Genomic DNA, 24209 nt, shown 5'->3' with positions numbered 1-24209 from the left:
GGAAAGAACTCTGGTACCTTCGGGTCTAGTTTGCGCTATATTAAACACCATAAATAACTAAATTCAAATAGGAAGCCATTGCTTGACTGTCATTGGCTGACAGATCGATTGTTGGAAGCATGTTGGGAGACATCCAGCTCTTATTGTCGCTAGGTGTACCACTCACACCACAGGTGGGGAACCAGGAGTTGGTTATGGTATGGTATTGGCATTTGTATTGCAGTGGTCCGCCACTAGTACAACCTCATAGAGCTAGTGGCTATCTGGAGGGGACCTTGAAGTTCCCACTGCAGATCAGAGTCTTAGTTGTTCTGTATTATGCTGTGTTATGCCCTGTCTGTAGTCGGGTGTCAGTTTCTTATTCCATAACCTGTGATTTTGGTGTCAGAGAGGTCTGTGGGAGAGCTTTTACGAATTACTTTTCCATCTCTTTTATCGGTAACATGCCCTTTGTATAACGATTTGAGATAATCTAGGCATTCTGCTGCTCGCTGTGGGGTACTTTGAACGGTGATGGTGTGTGGCATGTTCTGTCAAATGTTTCCTGGCAGATATTTGTGTGTGACGTTTCTTGGTGGCAAATGCTGTATGGGCGCAATCGTATCCAAATAAATATACATCGTGATTTTACTTTGCTGGATATATAAGTATTAAGCTTTATTCGGAGTGCGGTTACCCAACACATAAGCAGCCTCATGCATCAAGCCAAAATCCAGTCGGTAAAATACCGAATCGCAAATAACACCCGTTAGCGATGAAAAAAAACCGAATCCCAATGCATCAACCAAACTGGTAACCAAATAACGAATCGCTAAATGAAATTCGGTAAAATACCGAATCGCAATTAACCAACATGCAAAAATACCGATTAGCTAAATACCGAATTAGCAATCCCCGAAATCACTAATAGCTCCCGGCAAGTGCCAATGGCTAATAACGAATCGCTACCCAATGCAACAACAGTCGCAAATACTGAAAATCCCAAAAATCGCTATTTTGCATGAGCTAAATAAGGGGAATCAGAACCTGGAGGTAAAGTAAAAAAAAAAAAAATTGTGAATAAAAAAAAATGATCCTACAGGTGCAACTGATTGTGGTAATCACCAACCCCTTAAATGTGGCCAAGGAGACCCTGTTGGCTACCACAAAATGGCAGCCCTCTACGTGCTTGTAAGGAGGATGCGTATCAATGCGGCAGGACAGCGCAGGAGAAGGGTCCAGGAAAGAGTTTTCAGACTGCGCATCACCTTGCTCGGCCAGAATGAGGACTAGGTGTACGAGAAGTATCGACTCAATCGTGCCATGATCATGCGCCTCATTGCAGACCTGGAACCATTACTGCAGCACCAGACACACCGGACCAATGCAATCCCTGCGCACGTCCAGGTCCTATGCAGCCTGCACCTACTGGCCTCAGGAAGTTTCCAGGGGGTAATTGCGGTAGCCGGAGGCGTATCGCAAAGCGCACTCTCACGCTTCTTCCAGAAATTCCTAGATGCCATGCTGACAATGCTACACTCCCACATCAGCTTCCCCACAACCCCACAGCAGTTGGACCGCAACAAACAGGCATTCTACCAGGTGGCACAATTCCCCCATGTAATTGGATGCATCGACTGTACGCATATCGCCATATGTCCACCGGCAGCAAATTAGTACATATTCCGTAACCGCAAATCATACCTCTCAATCAACGTGCAGGTTGTGTGCGATGCCAATCACATCATAACGGACCTAGTGGCACAATTCCCAGGGAGCACACACGACTCCTACATATTCCGCAACAGTGGAATCCACAGGCGTCTACTCAACGGAGAATTTGGAGAGGGACTCCTGTTGGGACGTACAAATCCCGCTTCCCAACATGAACACCACACATGTATGAACTTCACCATTGCTAAGTCTTTGCTTCTATCTTCTAGGTGACAGTGCTTACGCCCTGCGTGATTTCATACTCACCCCATACATCAATCCAGCAACCCCACAGGAGCAACGCTACAACGCAGCACACATTAGCACCAGGAATGTAACAGAGAGGACATTTGGGATTCTGAAGAGTCGCTTTCGAATCCTACACAAGACTGGCGGCGCCATGCTATACAAACCTGAAACCTGCTGCCGGATTATTGCCGTATGTGCAATGCTGCACAACATTGCGACCAGAAGGGGGATACCCATAGAGGTGGACAGGAATGGGGACCACAGGGATGACCAACCACCCGCCCAACACCGACAGGCACACGTCCCTAACACAGCAGAGGGCCATAGGAGGCGGACATACATCATGCAACATCATTTCTGAATCAGGTGAGAATGATACATAACTAATTTGTTGGGGGTGCAACTGTTTAATGCACAGTAGCGCTGTGGTATGTGCAACAAAACAAGCAATGGAAAAAATGCACCACATGTAAGAAGTTAAAACAAATGTGCGTTAAAGTCACGGCTGTGCAGACTCAGGAAGGGGAGGACCATGGTTGCCCCACCACGTTCAGGTAGGCCTGTAATTCTGTCTAGTGGCGCTTGCCACGTACACCAAGCCTCCGCTCAGGTGTCTCCGACGCCTCACCACGCCCTGTCCCCGTGGAGGCCCGCAAACTGCGGCGCCTGGTGCTGGCCTCTGCCACTGACACACTGCTGACACTCGAGGCAGCCTCACTGCCATCTTCCCCTCCCAATGCACCAGCACTGAATGTGCCGCTCTGTAGGTGTTCGACAGCAGCGGTCATCTGCCCTAGTGCCTTTGCTACATCCCCGCAAAAGTGCCCAAGGTCCACCTGCAAGGACACAGAGCGGCATGCTCTTTCACCGATCATCTACTGGAAGTCATCACCTCAAAAATTTCCTCTAATTCCAAAGAGATCTTCCTCGGTGATTTCAATCTCCACTGGAATGACCCCAATGACCCTCACGTCAATACCATCAAAGACCTCCTAAATGACCAAGCCCTGACTCAATCCTGCTCCCTACCAACTCACTCAAAAGGAGCCACCCTGGACTGGATCATATCCAAGGACTCCGTAGTCAAACTCATCTCTATCGACCCTTGTGACTGGTCCGACCACCACACCATCTCCTTCATCCTACCCGGATCAATCAAGACTAAGCCCCCACAACCGATGATTCCCAAACGCTGGATCAGGGACACCAAAAATCTGGACCTTACGAAGCTGGAGGCTCGCTGCAAACTTGAGCTCTACCCGACCTCGAACACTACCACAATCAATGTCCTCTATGACCATTATTCGGCGTCTATGTCGAACATTCTAGACGACCTTGCCCCCCTGAAACTAAAGAGAACACAAATCAAAGACAGAAACCCCTGGTTCTCCGCCTCCCTCAACTCAGAGAGAAGATCCCTACGTCAAGCCGAAAGAATATGGAGGCAGCACCCATCTACCGAGCACCTCAAACTTCTCCGGCAGGCAAGAAACTCCTACAACAGACACATCCTCAACTCAAAAAAAGATTACTTCAGATCCGAACTGGGGAATGCCACGAATAGGCCCCGCAAGCTCTTTGAACTGGTTAAACTTCAATCAAACAAGCTGGCCAAAACCCCTAAAGAATCACCGAAATCTCTTATATCGTCGGATGAATTCTCCTCCTTCTTCGCCGAAAAAACTGCCTCCCTAGGAATCGAACTTAGTACCGCCTCTTGCGCTCAACCCCCTCATGACCAACTGCCTCCCCATGCACCCTCATCCTCGACCTTACCCAAAAACGAAGCTTGCTGGACTGACTTCAAAATCTACGACGAAGACTCCATTGCTAAAATCCTCTCTACATTAAAACCAAACAACCACTTCAATGACCCGCTACCATCCAACTGCCTCGCTGCGGCCTCCCGTGCCATTGTTCCTTGCTGGACCGCGATGATCAACGCCTCCCTCCAGCAGGGATCGATTCAGGACCCCCTGAAAGCCGGCCAAGTCCTTCCTATTCTAAAAAAACCAACGCTTGACCCCGCCGCACCAGACAATTTCAGACCCATCTCTAATATACCCCTACTAGCCAAAGTGTTAGAGAAATGCGTACAATACCAGCTTAGTCAACACATCGACAACTTCCACCTGCTGGACGACTTCCAATCGGGATTCAGACCAGGGCACAGCACTGAAACAACCATGCTCCACATTGTGGACGACGCCCTCCAAGCCCTGGACCAAGGCAAAACATGCCTCCTAATCCTTTTAGATCTATCTTCCGCCTTCGACACGGTCAATCATGAAAAACTACTTGAACGCCTTAAACACAGGATGGGTCTGGATGGCGTTGTCCTTGAATGGTTCAGGTCCTTCCTCCATAACCGATCTCAAAGATTCCTCATTGACGGCAAACTATCCGCTCCCACCCCGGTCACGGTTGGAGTCCCTCAAGGCTCAACCCTGTCTCCTACCCTCTTTAATCTTTACTTGGAGCCTCTCACTGAAATTCTACGCTCCGCCAATATCTCCTACCACATGTACGCGGATGACACCCAAATTTACATCAATATCTCCTCACTCAAGGAGGTCCTCGCCCTGAACGAAACCCTGAAACTAACCGTTCAGTGGCTTGCTACTAACCAACTAAAACTCAACGCCAAGAAAACTGAATTTCTCCTGATCTCCCCATCCAAAGCCAACCCGGAGCTACAGGTGTGGTTCAAGGCCATCACAGCCCTAAATTGTCCCCCGACCATCGTGGACTCCGCCAAATCACTGGGCATATTTCTTGACTGCAACCTGAACATGCGTGACCACATTAATTCAATGGCCAAGGCAGCCAGATTCCACCTGAGCTACCTCTGGAAATTAAAACCCTTCATCGATGCTCCAGATTTGAAAATGGCAGTCCAAGCTCTAGTCATATCCAGACTGGAATTTGGATGCTCCACCCTCACAGGCCTACCCAAGCGCTCCTTGGCACCGCTAAAAGCCTGTCTCAACGCGGCTGCCAGACTACTCACCGGCACCAGGAAATTCGACCACATCTCTCCACATCTGAAAGCCCTAAACTGGCTCCCTCTAGAGGCCAGAATACAGCTGAAACTGGCGTGCATTACACACAAGGCCTTATACGCAAACTCCCCTGCATACCTTTCACAGAAGCTGGTGCTATCGGGAGGAAACAGGAAATCTCGATCCACTAACAGTCTCCTGCTCCGACCCGCCCACTTTCGTAAAAAAAGAACCTACAATAGGGCATTCACCGGGGCAGCACCAAGAATTTGGAACTCCTTCCCGCCCGCTATCAGAAGAATCCCCACTCTTGCTCGCTTCAAGAAGGAAGCCAAAACCTTCCTCATGGGTAAATTCCTGTACTAAGTCCTCCTCTCAGCAGATATGACTTGCTGCCTGATTCCATGACTATTGCGCCTTCCGCAACCCTATAACCGGACTCCATCGAGACCCAAGGGGGCCACGGTCTCTGCCAACCCTAGCTTGAATTTTAGCTCTCATGTGTGCTCCCTTTGCCCCCATGCTACCTCATCCCCCCCCTTTATGCTATATTTCTTTGCTTTTGATACTTTACTGTTTGCACTGTTTCTCTATGATGTTTTTTTTTTCCTGTTAACCATGTAAAGCGCTCTGATACCCTCATGGGTCATGTTCGCGCTCTATAAAACACTAAAATAAATAAATAAATAAAATAAATGCCAACACTGCGGTGCTGTTGCTGAGACGTGTGATGGCCTTTGTAGAGGCCGCGGACCGCAACAACTGCTGACGGTGCCTCCTCCTCTCGCACTCATGGCCCTCCCTCATGGCACGGGTGAGCTCTTGGATGTCCTCCCTGAGGTGCCCATTGCCCTCTGCCACCACAGTGGACATGTCCCTAACCGCCGCACTCATGGCACGCATTTCCCGAGCAAGGCGCAAGATATTCGAGCTAATTGTTGCCATGTGTCGTCCCTGCAGGCGCTGTACACGTAGCATCCTCTCCTCGATGGCAGAAGTGTGTGGGAGATCAAGGTCGCCTGAGGAGACAGAACTTGGCCGAGCCCTGCGCCGCTGTTGGAGTCTGGCGCGTCCAGGTGGTGCAGCAGGCGGTGTGATGGTGCGCAGACTTTGTCCCAATTGTGTGGAGGGTGTTTCCATCACCTGCAAGGGCGCTACTTGGGACCTGCGCCTCTGCGCTTTAGTGGCTGGTGTTGCTGCAGCTGGTGTGGATGGTGCTGGTGCTGGTGGTGCTGGTGCTGGTGGTGCTGGTGCTGGTGGTGCTGGTGGGGTGGCAGGTGGAGGTGATGGATGCGCATCTTGCGCTGTCTCCATGTCGGAATCCACCGGTGTCTCAGATATGATCAGCTGGCCGCTGTCGTCCGATTCCCCAGGAGATGTATCTGTGTGTGAAACAGTGCATGGTTAGTGGGATAGTTACACCTCCGTAGTGTTGTACACGTACATGTCCCTCTGTGATCCACTAAATAAACAGTCTACATCCCTGTTCAACTGATGTGGTGATCCGTAATTGTATTTACGCCTGTACATGCACACTGGGCTGACTAGACTACAACTCCCATGATGCACTAGTGTTAAGAGTAAAACTGTGTGGCCCAAAGCTGCATACACACTCAGGTCCTGCTGGGGGCATGGGAATGGATTTACGCTATGCAGGGTATGGGCACAGGCATGCATCTTACCTTGAGCACTTGTGGCTGCGCCGGACGTGTCCATCTGGGTCACTCCCACGACTGCTTCCCGCTCGATCGTCCCTTCCACCAGGTCCTCCAGGGCAGTGTTGGATTGTACTGTTGAAGGTCCGCCTCCGGTCTTGCTCGCCTCCCGGAGCCTCTCCGCAATCCTCTCCTTGGCACACTTCCGCAGGTCGTACCACCTTTTCTTGAGGTCGTCGATGCTGCGGGCGTTACACCAACTGCATTCACCCTCTCCCGGATGCGCAGCCATATGCGCCGCTTCTCCTGCTCAGGCACCTTGAGGGACAGCTTACCGAAAAGGCGATCGTGCTTGCTGCTGACTCCCTCTATAAGGTACTCCAGTTCCCTGTCAGAGAACTTGCGCTTGCGTGCTGACTCAGCGCTGGATGGCACTTCCTTCTCCATGTTGAATAGGTTTTGGGTTTTAAACAGTCGGTGTGGCTTCACTCTGCACAGGCAGGCTTCACTCACAGCTCCTGTTTGCTCCTCTGTCGAGGCAATGAGGGTGGGGCTGCAGTATTTCCTGGTTGGTGATGTCATCTGCACGTTCCCGGAGCGACGAGGTCAATTGCGATTTCGCTAATACCGAATTCGCTAATTGCTAATTCGGTATTACCGAACTCGCAAATAGCTAATCGGAGTTTGCATGCCCCGCTATTGATTATTCGGTAAATATAGCGATTTTTAAGGAATCGCAAAAATTTACCGAATCTGTTGATGCATGCTCAATAGCGATTCCTTAATAACGATTCCTTATTTCTCGCTATTAAGGAATCGCTTTTGGTTTGGTTGATGCATGTGCCCCTAAATGACTTATTCCGTAGAGTATAGGAATTACCGGGTGTGGTATTACCCCACTATTATGACTTTTATGCTTAGAATGGGGAACACATTGAAGATAGTGTTTTTTGTATACTGGTCTCTTCAGGCACTTTGCCAAAAGGAATTCCGACTACTTTTAGCAAGCATATACTGAGTTAAGTAAAAACCTAAGGCTGCGGAATTATGCAAAACTTGTAATCTCAAATCGGGGAAAAATCCCCATTTTCACCTGAATTGGAATATCTGCTAACCTCATGTTGAGGGCTGAAATGCCATATATGTGCTTTGTTGAATGTATTATTAATGTTTTTCTAATGTGCTGTGTTGTATTTTTGTGCATGGTGTGCCTTTGTGGCAAGTGATGGCGACAGCAATCTGATGGCTTATTATAGATCATATTTTCAGCAAATCTACACTTCTAGGGTTATGGCTGGCAGGCGTGTAAAAGTGACTACTGCACAAAACCTAAAAAAAACTGAAATACATAAGTTATAGTAGTTCCTGACCCTTATCTTGCACCCTGCCTTAGGCTGCATTAGACATATTTCCACACCTCCCATACATTACATAATGTGAAATGTCAAAAATTATATCTAACATGAATTGACACTATTCACATACTTATTCAGTCTCTCATTCGCACCTAATTTTCCCCTTCACAAACAGCAGGAGTGGGATTTAAGGTACTAACTTAAGTATAGCTCTTACTCATCGCCATCCTCGTTGAACCTTAACTCCCACCCTGACAAACATGTTCGATTCATGATATTGTACAATACGTAATGGAATATTCTGTTTGTGGAAAGAAGTCTTATATTAGAAACAGTGTGTACAGCGAGGGGGGTGAGACTTAAGGTTGAGTGATGATATTGGAGGTGAGATCTAAATTTAAAGTATTACCATAACTTGTGAATTTCAGGTTTTTTAGGTGTTGTATTGTTGTCACTACTAAAACACATGTAAACCAAACCTTCCCTTGGACTTAAGCTACCTCAGGGAATTTTATTGTGTTTTTAATATGTACAGCTCATGTAATGGTTGAGATGAGAGGCTTTCCAGTGCAGCTGAAAGCTGACATGAGCATGTGTTGCCCTGTCCTACTCACTTATATACAATTCAGATCAGGGCTTCTCGGCAGTTATCACCTGCCTTGGCCCTTGTTTGGTTGCAGCATAGTGTGTGCAAAGCAGGACCAGAACAGCTGGTTCCTGGCCAGGCACCCTGGTCTCTATTGCAAAGAGGTAGTAGGGCAGCTGGCAAAGTCCAGGAGTTGATTTTTGTGTCCACAACGCCCTTACCCAAGGGCACACAGGGGTCTTTGTTTGCCCCTCCTGCCTTGCCCAAGGAATGTTCTTGCTTTTATCTGCTTTCCATAAGGACTAGGATGTATTTGTGATTTGTGCCCCTTGCCTTGCCCAGGGAAAATGGTATATCATGCCTTTCCAGCCCCTGACTTGCCTGCGGGATGGGGGTAATGGGCTTATCATTGGTTTCATTTAGCAAGACATTTCCTTATGTAGGAGATCTTCAGACAAGCAAATATTTTCGGCAATTATTTTTTTGTGCTCAAGAGTTTGTGTATTTCACCTTCCCTGTCTTGGACTAGGATGGAGAGGTATTTAGTGCCCCAACCTTGCCTAAGAATGGGCCATATATTGCCCTTCCCCCTTACTTAGTCCAGATGCAATAAGATGTTGGATTATTGTTGCGCTGCCGCACCTTGCCAATGGGTGGTGTGGTTTGTGTGCATTGAGTAGGGCAGGTGAAGTTATTTTGAGCTCTTCCTCCCATCTTGCCAATAGTGAGGAGGCTTAAACCCAGGACCTTTCCTAAGGACGGATGGTGAATCATTTACATCTCACATCTTCGCCAAGGGCAAGCTCAATATTTTTTTATTTTTTTTAAATGTCTTGTAATATTTATTGAGTGTTGAGTTTGAAAAAATACTAGGAGATAAGACAGACATTTACAACTTAATTGCACGTATTTTATAATGAAATGTCATGGGCAAAATTGTACTTTGATTGCAAATGCTATGTGAGGGGGCTAGTATTGACTATTTCCCCGCACCTCACAGTCACCAATAGTAGCCCACCTAACCCTAGGGTGGGGGCATATTATTTTTTTCAATCAACTTGACCGGCGTGTGATGCATTAGGGCATACCCCCCCTTTACTGCCTGCCATGTTCTGTGGCTAGGAAAGGGTGAGTTAATGGGGATTATCCTGTAGCATTACCCAAGTGAGAGAGGTTGGATTATTGATGGACACCCATCTTGCCCAAGGGCGATGGTGGCATCTTTATTTATCCCTCCCCCAATGTTTGCGAACTTCGGTATAGATTAAAATAATGTGTGAGGTTTGGGGGTTTTTGTTACTCTCTTTCAACACTACCCAGTGGCAGGTTTTTTGTGCATTAGCCTTCCCTTCACTTGATTAAGGGCTGAGGTAGAATTTTTACCCTATCCTTGTGTTTTTACAAAGGTGGGAGTGATGTAAATAAGCCCCCCTTTTGCCCAAGAGCGAGGGAGGACCTTTTAGAAATGTGTGGGTAAACTGGCAGCTGTCCAGTTTGTCTTCACATTTGCGATGGTGACCCTGAAAGTACTGTGAGATGCACCCTTCCTACATTGCCCTCATAAGGCTTCAGGCCCTCTGGCTGCTACTGTGAACAGCATGCAAGAATAACTGCCAGCTGGCATAGGTCTCCACAGTTATAAAATGGAGACCACCATGGAATGGTGTGGCGGGATTAAAAGATTACAATAGCTCCAAACAATTGTCCAACTTTTAAAAGCATCTGTGTCGTACCTCGCATCTGAGGCTGTGTACAGCCATGACATACGCGTAGAGTTGGTGCAGTTGTACACAACATGTACGATTAATCAAGATTTTGACCAGACCAAGGTGGAACATTACACATCAGAAGCTGCCTGTCACTTGCAGGAACTCGCAAATCCTACTGTGCCCTAAAGAAGCCCGAATTGTGGGCGAAACACGTTTGCAGTGCAGAAATGTTCATGTCTTTTGACTAAGAATGAATAAAAGAAACACAAGATAAAAAAAGAACAAAGACCGCTCGGATTGTATTTATGTTATTAATCACAACACTGATTGTGCTTATTATTAGAAAATCTCCCGTTATTTTGAGTCTCTTCTTTGGTATATATGTGGACTAATGAAAGATCAATGACGGTGGCTGGCCTTTAGAGGTGGCATTTATCAGGGATTAACTGATTAGCCTGGTGATTTATTACATTCAATACATGTAGTGGTGCGGCAAAGAGTCCCTTGCTGCCATTGCCTGTATAGTCCTTAACATTCAGGTTGGCATCCTTTTGAGAACTGGGGTTGAGGCCATGGACGAATGTGACTTTATTGAACGTGGACGTAGTTCACCTGGGCCAGGAAGAAGTATTGTGGTCATGAATAAGGTGAGAAACACCGTTTTGAATGCATCCAATTTTGTACAGTCTCAAGACATTGCATGACCTTTGAATAAGTATCAGAATCCTTGGAAACTTTTATGTGAATTTAAGCATCATCTTCATACTTGTAAATGGCATCCGAAGTTATGGCTCTCAAAAACGTTTTCAAGTGGAACTGGGTAGATGTTAAAAGGGTTGAGAAGAGAAGATAACTGGCGAATGGTGCCATTTTACAGTGGCTTCTTGAACCTGTTCCATGCAGATATAAGAAATGATGCCCCATATTTAATGAAAACATATGCTAATAAATGTGCCTTTTTGTTACAGGTGGTGTTTAACATACACAAGTTACAAACCATTCTACAGGAGGAAGGATGGTTTAGGCTGAGCCCAGAGAAATCGAAACCAAATGTGGAAGAGTAAGTCAAAACTAACTCACTGTATTCTTGAAGGTAAAGGAATATCTCATTCCCTAATCCACGGTGTTCTAACTATGGGGCACGAACGGCAATTATTTGGGTGTGCTGGACCAAGTCAGTGCGGTGCAAGATCCACAAATATGCAAGAAGCATACTCTTGCTGCTGCAGTACAGGTCCTGATATTAAAGAGATTAAAAACAAATGAAAGGCGCTGCGAGCCTGTGAGCGTAGGTGGGAGAAGTCACACATCTCATCTGGAAAGTGGGGAGACTTTTGTTTCTGTCTTCCATCCGCCACTGCCTCCAGGTGTCGATCAACTGTGTAAATAAATAATGGACAATGTACTAAAACTTGGTGACTAAACAAAAATGGTAAAAGGATGACAAGGACACGTCAGCAAAATACAAAAGGAATGTGATCTTAATGTCAACACCCTAAAATAACAGAAAGAGCGATTACAAGGGGAAAACGTACAAACGTTTTGCTTTCATTTCAAGATACCATGGGAAACAAAAAAAAGTGTTTTCTTATATTTCTAAATTTTGAAGCAACTGTTATCCAGTAGAGCTGTATATTATTGATGTCAAGCTTATTGCTAGGAGACCACAGGGGCCGCGTGCAGCTCGGCAGTGTTGGTGGGTTCATATGCAGAAAACACCCCGATCTCCTGAGTGGTATAGGTTTAATGTGGAAACCCTAAATTAGAGGTTTCCAGGTGTATTTTTATCAGATTAGAGATGAGTCTGAGTGCCAGCAGAGGCAAATTGAGAAAATGAGCAGGTCTGAGGGAAGACTGACGTGTTCGTCAAGGTTGGTCGACCGGGTCTGTGAGCCAATAGAGGAGCATTCACCGACATTGGTGGCTGTCGGGGGGGGCTGATTATCTCCAGGTGCCAACTGAGGGTCTGTATGGAATGTCTCTGAGGGTAAGGTAAAGAGCTCTGTGGCCTGCTAAGCGCCTCTTGACTCTACTTTGGACCAACCGAGGGTGACATGGAGGACTGAGAGATATTTGAAGTTCTCTGTTGTTTAAAGCGAGCCTCCAGTGGAGAGGCATTGATGGCCTCTGAGTAGCAGCGGAGTGGCTCTGCAGGTCCATTGAGGGTGACTGAGTGCCAGCTAAATGGTCCATGAGGATGTTCCTAGGGCTGCCTTTGGAGTTCTTAGATCTGGCAGTTGGTCTCTAAATGTGCCTCAGGTCTAACTTATGGTTCGCTGTTGCCTAATTTACGAGTTTATAGTAATGGTTAAGTATCTCTGAGGGGCAGACGATGGTCAGTGCAGGCTGGCTGATGTAATGAGAGCGCCAGACGTGGGTCCCGAGCTCAGTTTGCCACTGGATTCAAGCTAGCCTGGCTGAAGAGGGCTGTTAGCCCGAAACCGCTCCTAGGAAGCTTGTTTCCGGTCCAGGGAAGGCATGGCTTGGCAGTTCGGGCTGGACTGTTCCCATGAGGTACAGGGTCAGACTGATTTGCATATGGCCATGTCTGAACTGGGGTGGCAGAGTGGGCTAAAGAACGGTGATGGATCAAACCCAGATCTGTTGACTGGGTGTGAGTGTTTGATTGGTTCTTATGCTCCGTCCATCACCACCCCCTTTTGTACCGCTTTGTTCGCCATAAGTTGGCAGGGTATGCTCAGACGTGAGTCCCTTGCTCACTTTGCCACTGGATTCATGCAAGCCTGGCTGAAGACGGCTGAAATGCCAGAAACCGGTCCTAGGAAGCTTGTTTCCGTTCCAGGGAAGGCATGGCTTGGCAGTTCGGGCTGGACTGTTCCCATGAGGCACAGGGTCAGACTGATTTGCATATGGCCATGTTTGAACTGGGGTGACAGAGTGGGCTAAAGAACGGTGATGGATCAAACCCAGATCTGTTGACTGGGTGTGAGTGTTTGATTGGTTCTGATGCTCCGTCCATCACCACCCCCTTTTGTACCGCTTTGTTCGCCATAAGTTGGCAGGGTATGCTCAGACGTGAGTCCCTTGCTCACTTTGCCACTGGGTTCAAGCTAGCCTGGCTGAAGGGAGCTGTTAGCCCGAAACTGGTCCCAGGATGCTTGTTTCTGGTCCATGGAAGACATGGCTTGGCAGTTCGGGCTGGACTGTTCCCATGAGGCACAGGGTCAAGACTGATTTGCATATAGCTGTGTCTGAACTGGGGTGGCAAAGTGAGCTAAAGAATGATGATGGATCAAACCCAGATCTGTGACTGGGGGTGAGTGTTGGAATGTTTCAGCGCTCTGTCCATCATCTCCTTGTGTTTGATGTAATGAGAGCGCCAGCTGGAGTAATGCCAGGGCAAGCTGAGGTTATGTGAGGTGAAGGTAAGAGCTCCCGAGAGCCAGCGGATGATCTACCTATGAAGATAAAGCCCACCGCTGGCTGAGGCTGACTGACTGCAGGATGAATGGACAACCTGCAGCCAATAGAGCTGTAAAAGAGGTTTGGTGGCCTACATGAGGGCTCTGAGGGATGACAGATGAAATCTGTAGGACAAAAGTCTCCTGCAGTTATCCCTTGTCCCAAGGCCCCAATCAGGCTTCAGCCCCTACAGTTCTTGCAGCACTCACTGCTAGGGTCAGGGAGACCTCCGAGTACGCCTTTGCTGCCGTTTTCGTCAGCGTAAACTGACAGGGTCAGGAATTTTGAGACCAGGAAGCCTCCGCAGCATACTCTGCCCCCATGCTTAGTATTTGCTGCCAAAGCTGTACATGTCTGTGAGGTGAGCTTGAAATGCTGCTGCCTGTGATGGTCATGTTTGTATATGGTAAAAGCTTGCGCTGCTGCCCAGCAGTACAGGAAAGAAGTGTGCAATGCCCCTGCACCCGTTCGGTGTATGTACGTGCTGGAGCAGCATCTGCGGTTGAGGGCGCGAGCAGGGCCGGTGTAAATCCTGTGTGGTTAGATGTCTTTGGTTTTAGATCAACCGCTGCAATAGTTCTAGCGTGCAATGTCGACAATATTCAACGTTCACGGTTAAAACATTTGATCATGTATAGCTTCGGAGGGTCTCAACAATGTTTGTTGTACTGAGAAAGGACCGGCCTCAGCATAAAAATATTTGACGATCAATGCCCTAAATCTACCCATGGGCTTCATTGTAGGCTCAGCCGGCGACCCAGAATAGTGTAATGTGGAGCTCCTCTGTTCCAAAATCGAAACCAAGTAAAGAAGTGAAAAAAGCATTGGCCATTGGCAACGTCTATGGGTCTGGCTTTTTGTGTGGGAAGTGTTTGTTGATAGGTGAAAGGAGTACTTTAAAGGGGCAGGTGCTGCCCGTTACCGAGTGCCTGCACTTCTTTAATTTGAAAGGGAGAGTCCCTGTGCTTCTCTGCACGTGTGTAGTACATTTATTTGTAAACCGGCTGTTCTCAGTGAACAGGTACTCTGCAGAAGTGAGTATCTGCACTTCTATATTTCCATTTCAAGCACTGGTTGGAAGGTTTACTGTGTGCTAGCCCCTGCTGTCTTAAGGACACAATCAATTAATGAAGTAAACTCTTGAGCTTAGAAACTGGGAGTAGGACCTTTTACTGATTAGATCATATTATCAGGGTTAAACTGTACCGTCAAAGAAGAGATGACGTGTCTTGTTAGGGGCGACAGTAAAAGGCATACACAGCCAAATATTGCATTGTCAAGACTTTTGAGAAGAGGCCAGTATTTTGGTTGCATCGTTAAGAAAGAAAATATGTGCATATCTTGCTTTGTGAGTAAAAAGCTGTAAATCCAATAGCTATGGCAGTAAATTGAAAAGGAAGAAGTCGCAAAGGGGATTCCTGAATAACACTCTTAATGGGAGACTAAGGCATCCAAGCAGCAAGTTTTCGCAAAACAGAAATCCCAAATCGGCAATTATAATGTAATTGTGCCAGCAAAGTAAACTCATGAAGGGGCTCACACTGGGTCTTAAGTGACATGTAGCACATGCAGTCTAACAAAATGGTTACTAGATGGCCCTATTGGCAAAGCCCAATGGGAACACAATAAGCCAGATTTACTAAACCCTTTGCTAGTTGCAGACCCTCCATTTAAGTAAACCGGAGAATTTGCATCTGGTAAAAAGCTTTTTCAAACATGCCAAACACATTTTACAAATTTAAAAACGTTTTCTGAATTGCAAAATGTGTTATGAAATGGTTCTGATTTAGTATTTTGGGTGCACAGACATAATATCGAGTTATTATTTTCGGAGTACAAAAATATTGAGTTGGAACTATCGAAGGGACTGAATATCGACATCAAGAATATCGGTGACCAGAATATTAACATGAAGGTAAGAAATATCATTTTTGTTAATATCGAAGTCAGTAATATCTTTTTTTTATTTTATTTGTTTTTATTGAGCAGAATACAACAACATACATTAAAGTCAGCACCCCTTAACATCGATATATATTATGATATAATTAATACATCATTTTAAATTGTAGAGGAGTAATCATCTTCATCCTACTCTTGTACTTAAAGTGCAGATGCAGTTAAACTCAGAACCCTGAGAATATCATTGAACAGCATAATTTAAACAATTAGACAAAATGCCAGCGCTAGTACAAATATGTGCTCCAAAAAGGAAGCTAAACTAAAGTGCAAGCCTTCTCTAGTACTAAAAAATGCAAAAATAATAGAGTTAAGGTCAAAAAAATATAATTTGACAGTGTAATTTAGAGGATCAAGTAAAGTGCAAATGCAAGTGCAGATATATACTCCCATTCTCGTGGAAAAGGAAATGAAAATACCATTGATGACCCGGGAGTATGATTCATAAAAGAAAATCAGAAATGATCCTTACCCCTGGACCTTCTTATTGATCATAAACATAATCCAAATAATTATTCAACACCAAATTGTCCCTGAAGATGTCCTTCCATTTGATCAAAAAGTTTCCAGATTAACTCAAATTTCTTAATCGCTCCCACCCTTTTGGCATATGCTTCTTCAAAGGTTCTCACACATTTCATTTTTTTATACCATTCAATAAGAGTTGGGGTCTTGATTGTTTTCCAATTCTGCAAGATCAATGAACGTGCCACCAAGAAGGAAATTGATATAAACATTTCATCCCCTTTTGTTAACACCTGATTTGATCTTTGTTTTAATAAACCAAATAATGCTGCCTCCGGTTCTGGTTGAACAATGGTTCCGATAGTACGGCTAAGCCCAGCACATAATTCCAGCCCAAACTGCCTCAAACTAGGACATGTATAGGCAATATGTAGCCAACCGCCCTCACCGGCTTGCTGACACCGAAAGCAGGTATTTTCCACACCCGTATACATTTTATGGAGGGCCTGTGGTGTATAATAGGCCGACCATCGAGACAGAAAAGCCATCCTTTTAAAGTTGGCAGCCCTGAGTAGCTTGTTGCCATTCTGCGAAATCGCTTGCCATTCTCTAATTGAAAGATTGCAGGCCAATTCATTTTTTGTTTTTTCTAAGAAATTAGTAACAATCAAAGGCTCCCCTTGATTTTGAAAAACTCTATACCAATTTCCTATGCCTCTCAATTTAATTCTGAACACGGACGCAAGAACTGAAGGGGTGCCTGTATTACCTAAGGGTGCATATTTATTTATCCAGGATCTAACCTGAAGGAAACAAAACAAAAAGGAGCCTATTCTGCGTGCCACATCTGGGCTGCACCTCCTCCCAGGTCATGCATCTGCCTCCTAACAGAAAATGACCTAACTCTTTAAAACCTTTTAACTCCCAAAGTTTAATATGACTACTATGAATAAAAAGGCCCAAACTTCTAGCCTCTGACAACCCCAAATATTCAAATCCCGTCGATTTTGCGTTTTGCAAAAAAAACAACCGAAGTCTAGAAGAGAATTCTTGTAGCGTCTTATATCTTACTTTTTTAGGCAATTTTGCTGTTTTTAAAAACACCGGAAGCTGAGTCCCTGCTGCATCAGCCATTTTCCTCATAAAAAAAACATCCAAAGACCCCCTATTATCAAGCAGACCAACTAGAATATCCATAAATGCTGCCTCATAATAAGTTCGAATATGGGGAAGTGCCAACCCAACCCAACATGTATCTAGCTGCAAAATAGATAGTTTTACTCTTGAAGCTTTTTTATTCCAAATAAACTGGCGAAAAAGTTTATCCAATTCTCTAAAATATGCTGCGCTAACTTTAATCGGGACATTGGAAAAAAGAAAAATTAATAAGGGTAGTACTGACATCTTGATCAGGGCAACCCGACCTATCAAGGAAAGAGGGAGGAAGCCCCATTTACCCAATAAATCTTTGATCTTACTCAATGTAGCTTCATAGTTTAGCTTATAAAGATCCGCATATCGGTTTGATACATAGATTCCTAAATAACGGATCGGTTCAGGGGAGCACGCTTGTTGTTTCAAAATATCCGGAAGAAAATTACAGCAAACGTTAAGTGCCAATACTTCAGTTTTTTTGTGGTTAATTTTGTATCCTCCAATTGCTTCAAACTGAGCGAACTCCTTCAAGATTTGATCAACATTATGCTTTACCGGTTTAAGGTAGAGTATCACATCATCTGCAAATAATTTAATTTTGGACATCCCCCCTATAGGAGTTTTTATATCTAAGTTCTCCCTAATCTTTATTGCTAAAGGCTGTATAAAGAAAGTAAACAAAACTGGCGATAGGGGACACCCCTGTCGGGTCCCACGTTTTATATCTATTAGACCTATAGATTTAGAATTTATCCTAATCTGGGCCTTGGCTCCTTGATAAATATTCCGAAGCCTGGTAATTATTCGATCTGGAAAACCAAATTTTTCAAGACCATAAAATAGTGCTCCCCAATTCACAAGGTCAAATGCCTTTTCGGCGTCAACCATCATTATTATTGCAGGAGTTTGATGAGTATTAAAATAATCAATTGCTTGAATAAGAAAACTTGTATTTGAAGACATTGATCTGTCTGCTATAAAGCCTGATTGATCCTTGTGAATTGCATACTGGGCCATAGATGTAAATAGATTTGCCCACATTTTCATCAAAATTTTATAATCTACATTTAGGAGACTAATTGGCCTATAAGAGCCAACTTCCCTAGGATTTTTACCCTTTTTAACGGAGCTAACTATTGATGATTCCTTAAAGGCTGTTGGAATTTCCCCTCCTGCACTAACAAAGTGAAAAAGCTCAAGCATAAAAGGAAGTAATTCTGCCGAGAAAACTTTATAAAATTCGGTCGGCAAACCATCATTCCCGCAAGCCTTACCTCCAGGCATCGAAGTTAAAGCCCTGGAAATTTCTTCTACCGAAAAGTCGGCCACTAAGGCCTCTTTTTGACCTGTTGAAAGTTGAGGGAGAGCTAGATCTTCAAAATAAAACTGTATAGCATGATTAGCTACCTGGTATTCAGTTGAGTAAAGGTCTTTATAATGATCTTTAAACATTTTAGAGATATTATCTTGTCCCGAAACTATATTCTGGGTTCCAGGAATTAACACTTCATTAATTACTGCCGCTTCTTGTTTAACCCTAGTTGACCATGCCAGTAATTTCCCTACCATCTGGCTTTCCTCATAAGTTTTTTGCTGATATGCTTTAGTATTGGATATCTCTTTCATGATGAAAAATTCCCTCAATTCTTGTTTGACCCTGTTAAGTTCCTCTCCGGTTACCTGACCCCTGATACAGCAGCCTCTCCTTTTATTTGTCAAAGCCATCTCCACTGCTTTCTGGAGTTCTTCAATACGAACTTTACGCTCTCCAACTTGCGCAGCCATAAAAGCTATCATTTGTGCTCTAATTGCTGCTTTAAACGCCCCCCAAACTGAAAAAAAGATTCGCTGTTCCTCTGTTAATTTCAAAAAAATTCCCAATCAATTCCTTCATATCCCCTACCCACTGTTGGTTGGTTAAGAGAAGTCGATCCATCTGCCACCTGGATTTCTCTCTAGCCCCCAATCCAAAATCAATTTCTATTTTTATTCAATAATGGTCTGAGAAAGAATTATCCATGATCTCCGTATTTGAGCAGCTCAGAGAGCGTGATACTAGAAAGAAATCAATACGGGAAGCTGACCTAAATTGGCTGGAGTAATAAGTAAACTGTTTTGCTGCACCATGAGCCCTTCTCCAAGGATCCACCAATTGATGATCCTGTTTAATAAGATCTATAAACTTCTTAGTCCCAGGTTTCATCTGCCTTTTAGTCTTGTTAGATGTATCTAATTGCAGATCCTGAATAAAATTTAAATCTCCTCCTAAAATGATAGGGCCTAGCGCCGTTCTTGCTCTATGATTAATACTTTTGAGCACCACAGAGTCATCCACAACGGGTGCATAATAATTGACCAAATTCACCAAATTACCCTCCATCTTTACCTGCATCCAGATCCATCGACCATAAGGATCTCTATCAACTTGAATAATTTCACAATTTAAACCTTGTCCAAGATAGATAGCCACCCCTCGAATTGCTGCCTGAGCTGAAGCAAAATAGGCCCTAGAAAAATATCTTGGAATAAACAGTTTGGGTTGATTCGTTTTGAGATGGGTCTCTTGGAAAAATAAAATTTGGGGAGAGAAGGCTGCCAACCATCTTATCAAACCACCATACTTTTTCTTATTCGAAATACCATTTACATTAATGGATATAATACGAGCATTAATACCCATTTTTCAGCTTATTATTCAAAATTACACCAGTAAACATACCCATTTTCAAATAATATTGTTTAACAAAATTCTGGTTATTGCTTCTCCCTTTCTCTTTTAGCTTACTTTCTATATAAAAACTATTCTGCTCATTAATGTTTTTTACACCACCACACTTTCCCTGTGTCACAACCCAAACCCAACCCTCCCCAAGAACCCCGTGACCCTTAGCAGTAAGGGAATCGCCCGCCCTACCCACTGCTGGCCCCACCTGGGAGCCCTGCATAACAGGTGCCCTGGTATTGCACCCTAAAGTAATTTGCTGCCTACTGCTCCCTTAAAAAAAAAAAAAGAAAAAAGAACATCCAGAAAAAAACATTGAAAAACGGTAAGGACAGCTCATAACAATATGAAAAGCTGTTGATTCCTATTACTTGTCCTTCATGATTCGCTGCAGCATCTCCTGAGCTTCATCCAGATTTGAGAACAAGTGAAACTTCCCATGGACCAGGACTCGTAGTTTCGACTGCTGGGCGATAGCTGCTTGTGCCCCGAAGTCAGTAATATCGTTTGTAAAAATATTGTTGTTAATAATATCGATGTTTATATTAGTGCTATGTATTTTAGTATGTATTTTAATTGTATGTGTTCCATATTTTTTGTTTAGTATTGTATTTAAAAAAATATATGTATGTCGTAAATTTTGCGTTTTAGTTCCGTAGCGGGTTGTGGGTTTATATGGGAATAGGGTGGGATGTGATTTAATTATAGTAAATTTAATAATAATTTTTAGAAATTATTAATTATTTTGAAAAAAAATTAGCATTTTAGTTCTGTATCGGGTTGTGGGTTTATAGCGGAATAGGGTGGGAAGTAATTTAATTATAGTAAATTTAATAATCATTTTTAGAAATTATTATTCTTAATTAAATGTTGTGTTTTTATTCCGCAGTGGGTTGTGGGTTTATAGGGGAATCGGGTGGGAAGTAATTTAATTATAATAAAGTAATTATTAATTTTTATTTATTGGTATTGTTAATTAATTTATTGTTAAGTATGAATTGGTAATTAATTTTTATTAATTGATTAATTGATAATTATATTAATTGTGTTAATTTTGTTTAGGAACAGGTTGTGGGTTTATAGGGGAATAGGGTGGGAAGTAATTTAATTAATAAAGTAATTATTAATTTGTATTGATTGGTATTGATAATTAGTTTATTGTTAATTAAGTATTGATTGGTAATTAATTCATATTAATTGATTAATTGATAATTATATTAATTGTGTTAATTTTTTTAGGAATGGATTGTGGGTTTATAGGGGAATAGAGTCGGAAGTAATTTAATTATAATGAAGTAAATATTCATTTTTGATTATTATTATTTATAAATAATTAATTATTAATGTATTATCAATTGGTTATTTAATAAAAAGATTATTTAGTTGATATTGATAAAGTATGTTAATTTTAACCCTCTGCTATCCAACACTTTCCAGTTACACTCTCTGGAATGGGAATAGTAATTTTTACCCTTACGGTATCCAACACTTTCCCTACTGTTGCACTCTCTGGAGTGGGAATAGTATTATTTACCCCTACGCTATCCAACACTTTCCCTACTGTTGCACTCTCTGGAGTGGGAATAGTAATTTTAACCCCTTCGCTATCCAACACTTTCCCTACTGTTGCACTCTCTGGAGTGGGAATAGTAATTTTTACCCCTACGCTATCCAACACTTTCCTTACAGTTGCACGTTCTGGAGTGGGAATAGTAATTTTTACCCCTACGCTATCTAACACTTTCCCTACTGTTGGACTCTCTGGAGTGAGAATAGTAATTTTTACCCCTACGCTATCCAACAATTTCCCTACTGTTGCACTCCCTGAACTAATTTGAACCATGTTTCTTTTAATTATATGTATTATTTACTTTATTTTACATTATTTTTTCAACATTCAAAAAACGATATTTTTAACAACGATATTTTTCACAACCATATTTTTTTCTGATATTTTTGTACTTACCATTATGTAGATAGGACTTCAATATTCTGGACATCGATGATTTTGTGTCGATATTTTTGTACCTCGATATTCTGACTGTCGATATTCTGTCAGTGATCCGTAACTCTGGTCACAAGCCATTGAGAAATTATTGACTCCCAAGTTAGAGTAGTAACTCATTCACAAAAGTGAAATAGTATCCCTTTTGAACTTCTTTCCCTTTGCAAATTGGGGTGGTGGCTTCAGTGGGAGCACGCAGTGGTCCCGTGGAACCCGACCAATTATCACTGAAGTTTTCTTATTTTTTTTTTTTTAAAACAGCCATGATTCCTTTAATGAAATTAGACTGCTTCCTAACCTTAAGAATATTCCACAGATGCCCGGCTGGATCTGAATATGTTTTCATTGCAGTATTGCTGCACACCGCTAGGTGGTGCAGTGTGGCATTGCATTGCCTGTGTTCTGCCCAGAAAGTGACAGAGCAGAGCTGCATACAAGATAAACCCCTGCACACTGCTGTCAGTTCCTTTCTATCCATGCCTTCAAATGTGGATCGAAGCTCAGCTCCCACTTTTGTCTGGCTTTCGACGACTCCCAAATACTGTATATAGTGTGCATTAGAAGTGTCACCGCCAAAAACTGTTGGTCTCAAACAATACCATCACTGCAGAAAACGGATGTTGGTCACGGATCTGCGCCAAGTGTCACTTTGGCGGTTTTGCTCAATGTACACAGCAGAACATAGCGGCACTCAGGCGTACTGCTATGAAAAATGGCTGAATCCATTCTTGTGCCTGGGAAAACTTCTGAAGGTGAGTAATCTGTAGTTGGATAGAGTTTTCTCCGGAAAGAGCGTTACTAAGTAACTTGTTCTTTATGACCACAGTTTTAGTACCTGTGGCCTATGGTGACATCTTAAAATGCTATGACCCTGATGGACAGCCCATTGAAGCAATGGCAAACCATGAAAAGCACATGAAAACCGATAGATAACGCCAGGTTGACCCACAGACCAGTACCTCTCTGTGCTTTTTCTTATTGTAGATTTTTGATGAATTGATAACATAAGCCAAAGCTATTTATTGCCAGGCCTAAAAAGATGGATAAGAAAAATATGCCTACGAAAAATATTTTAAGTGGAACATTTACAAAGCCAACAAAGAGCCAATTAATGACAAACTAAAAACCTTAAAAAAAGAAGCAGTGCTATGATGATGAGAATTGCCTTTTGCATCAAGTGACTATAATGGGAGAGTAGGAGGGGCACCTACATGGTTTTAAAAGGAGCGGGCAACCCTAACTTTAAGGAGCAGGAGTACCACCAATTTACTGCTGTGCTTTTGCTCTGCAAACCTTGACCCCTTAGCCAGTCAGTAGTCAATAAGCGCAGGTTGAGTGGCTTAGGGTGCGGAAAGGGCTGGGAGCATCCTAGATGGTATGGCACATTTGAGGCTATACCTCTCCCCGATGACGTTGAAATGGACATATGAGACCACTCCTCAGTATACAAGGCTATATGAGTGCATTGCATGGCTGCCTGCACTGAGCATTTGAGGTTAGGCCTGTGCATTATGAGACGGCACTGGGCATTTGAGGCAAAAACAAATTATAACACATCTTCTTTGGGCCTATGAGGCAATACTGGGAAATCTGGGGATATACCTACCTGTGTTTATGAGGGTGCGTCTGACAACCTCGCCAACTTCGGAGCAATTGAGAATATATATACGCATTTGATTGTTGAGTCTGTGGTTGTGCCTGGGTCTTTGATGCCTGTGGCTGGGCATTTAAGACTGTCCATGGTCAAGATGTTGGATATGTAGAGGCCCTACTAAGGAGTTCTTAGGAGCTGCCAGTTAAAAATGATTTATCATCAGTACTCCCTCATACCCTACTCTAACACATCACGCCAGGTGATCCACACCTCTCAAAACCTATGGATGCTTCCAGTGTATTCAATATTTACATATATTCAACTGCTGCTGCAACATGGTAGGATCAGACCCGTATACACTGGTGCAGACTCTGTGTAGACTACCTTTGGGCCTAATGATCCGAACCCATGACTTCCAGCACCACTAGTAGATGCAAGGACCACTCCCTGCTGGCCTGCTGTGGGACTGCTGCAGTGGCAACAGACGTATGTCTTATATGGGTAAGCAGATGGAGGGTGGGTGAAGAGCCAAGACTTCCCTCTATCTTGCACTATACATAATAGTAAGGTGAAGCCATACAGGTCGCCATGCTGAGATGTCTGCCAGACAGTTTGCTCTGACCGCAAGTCGGCCTTTC

General features: G+C 43.8%; 1 protein-coding gene across 1 annotated transcript in view; it reads left to right on the top strand.

Annotated features, from left to right (window-relative positions):
* Nucleotides 1–24209, top strand: part of LOC146858950 (ras GTPase-activating protein 4-like) — a 436965-nt gene that overhangs the window by 306560 nt on the left and 106196 nt on the right. The window contains exon 8 of the mRNA XM_085649601.1: nt 11217–11308. Within this exon, the coding sequence (XP_085505727.1) occupies nt 11217–11308 (92 nt within the window). The remainder of the gene's footprint in view (nt 1–11216; nt 11309–24209) is intronic.

The sequence above is a fragment of the Triturus cristatus genome, chromosome 3_2, assembly GCF_964204655.1.
Source record: "Triturus cristatus chromosome 3_2, aTriCri1.1, whole genome shotgun sequence".
Classification (NCBI taxonomy): domain Eukaryota; kingdom Metazoa; phylum Chordata; class Amphibia; order Caudata; family Salamandridae; genus Triturus; species Triturus cristatus.
The sequence above is the reverse complement of the archived record's forward strand: the minus strand, read 5'-3'. Positions and strand labels throughout refer to the sequence as shown.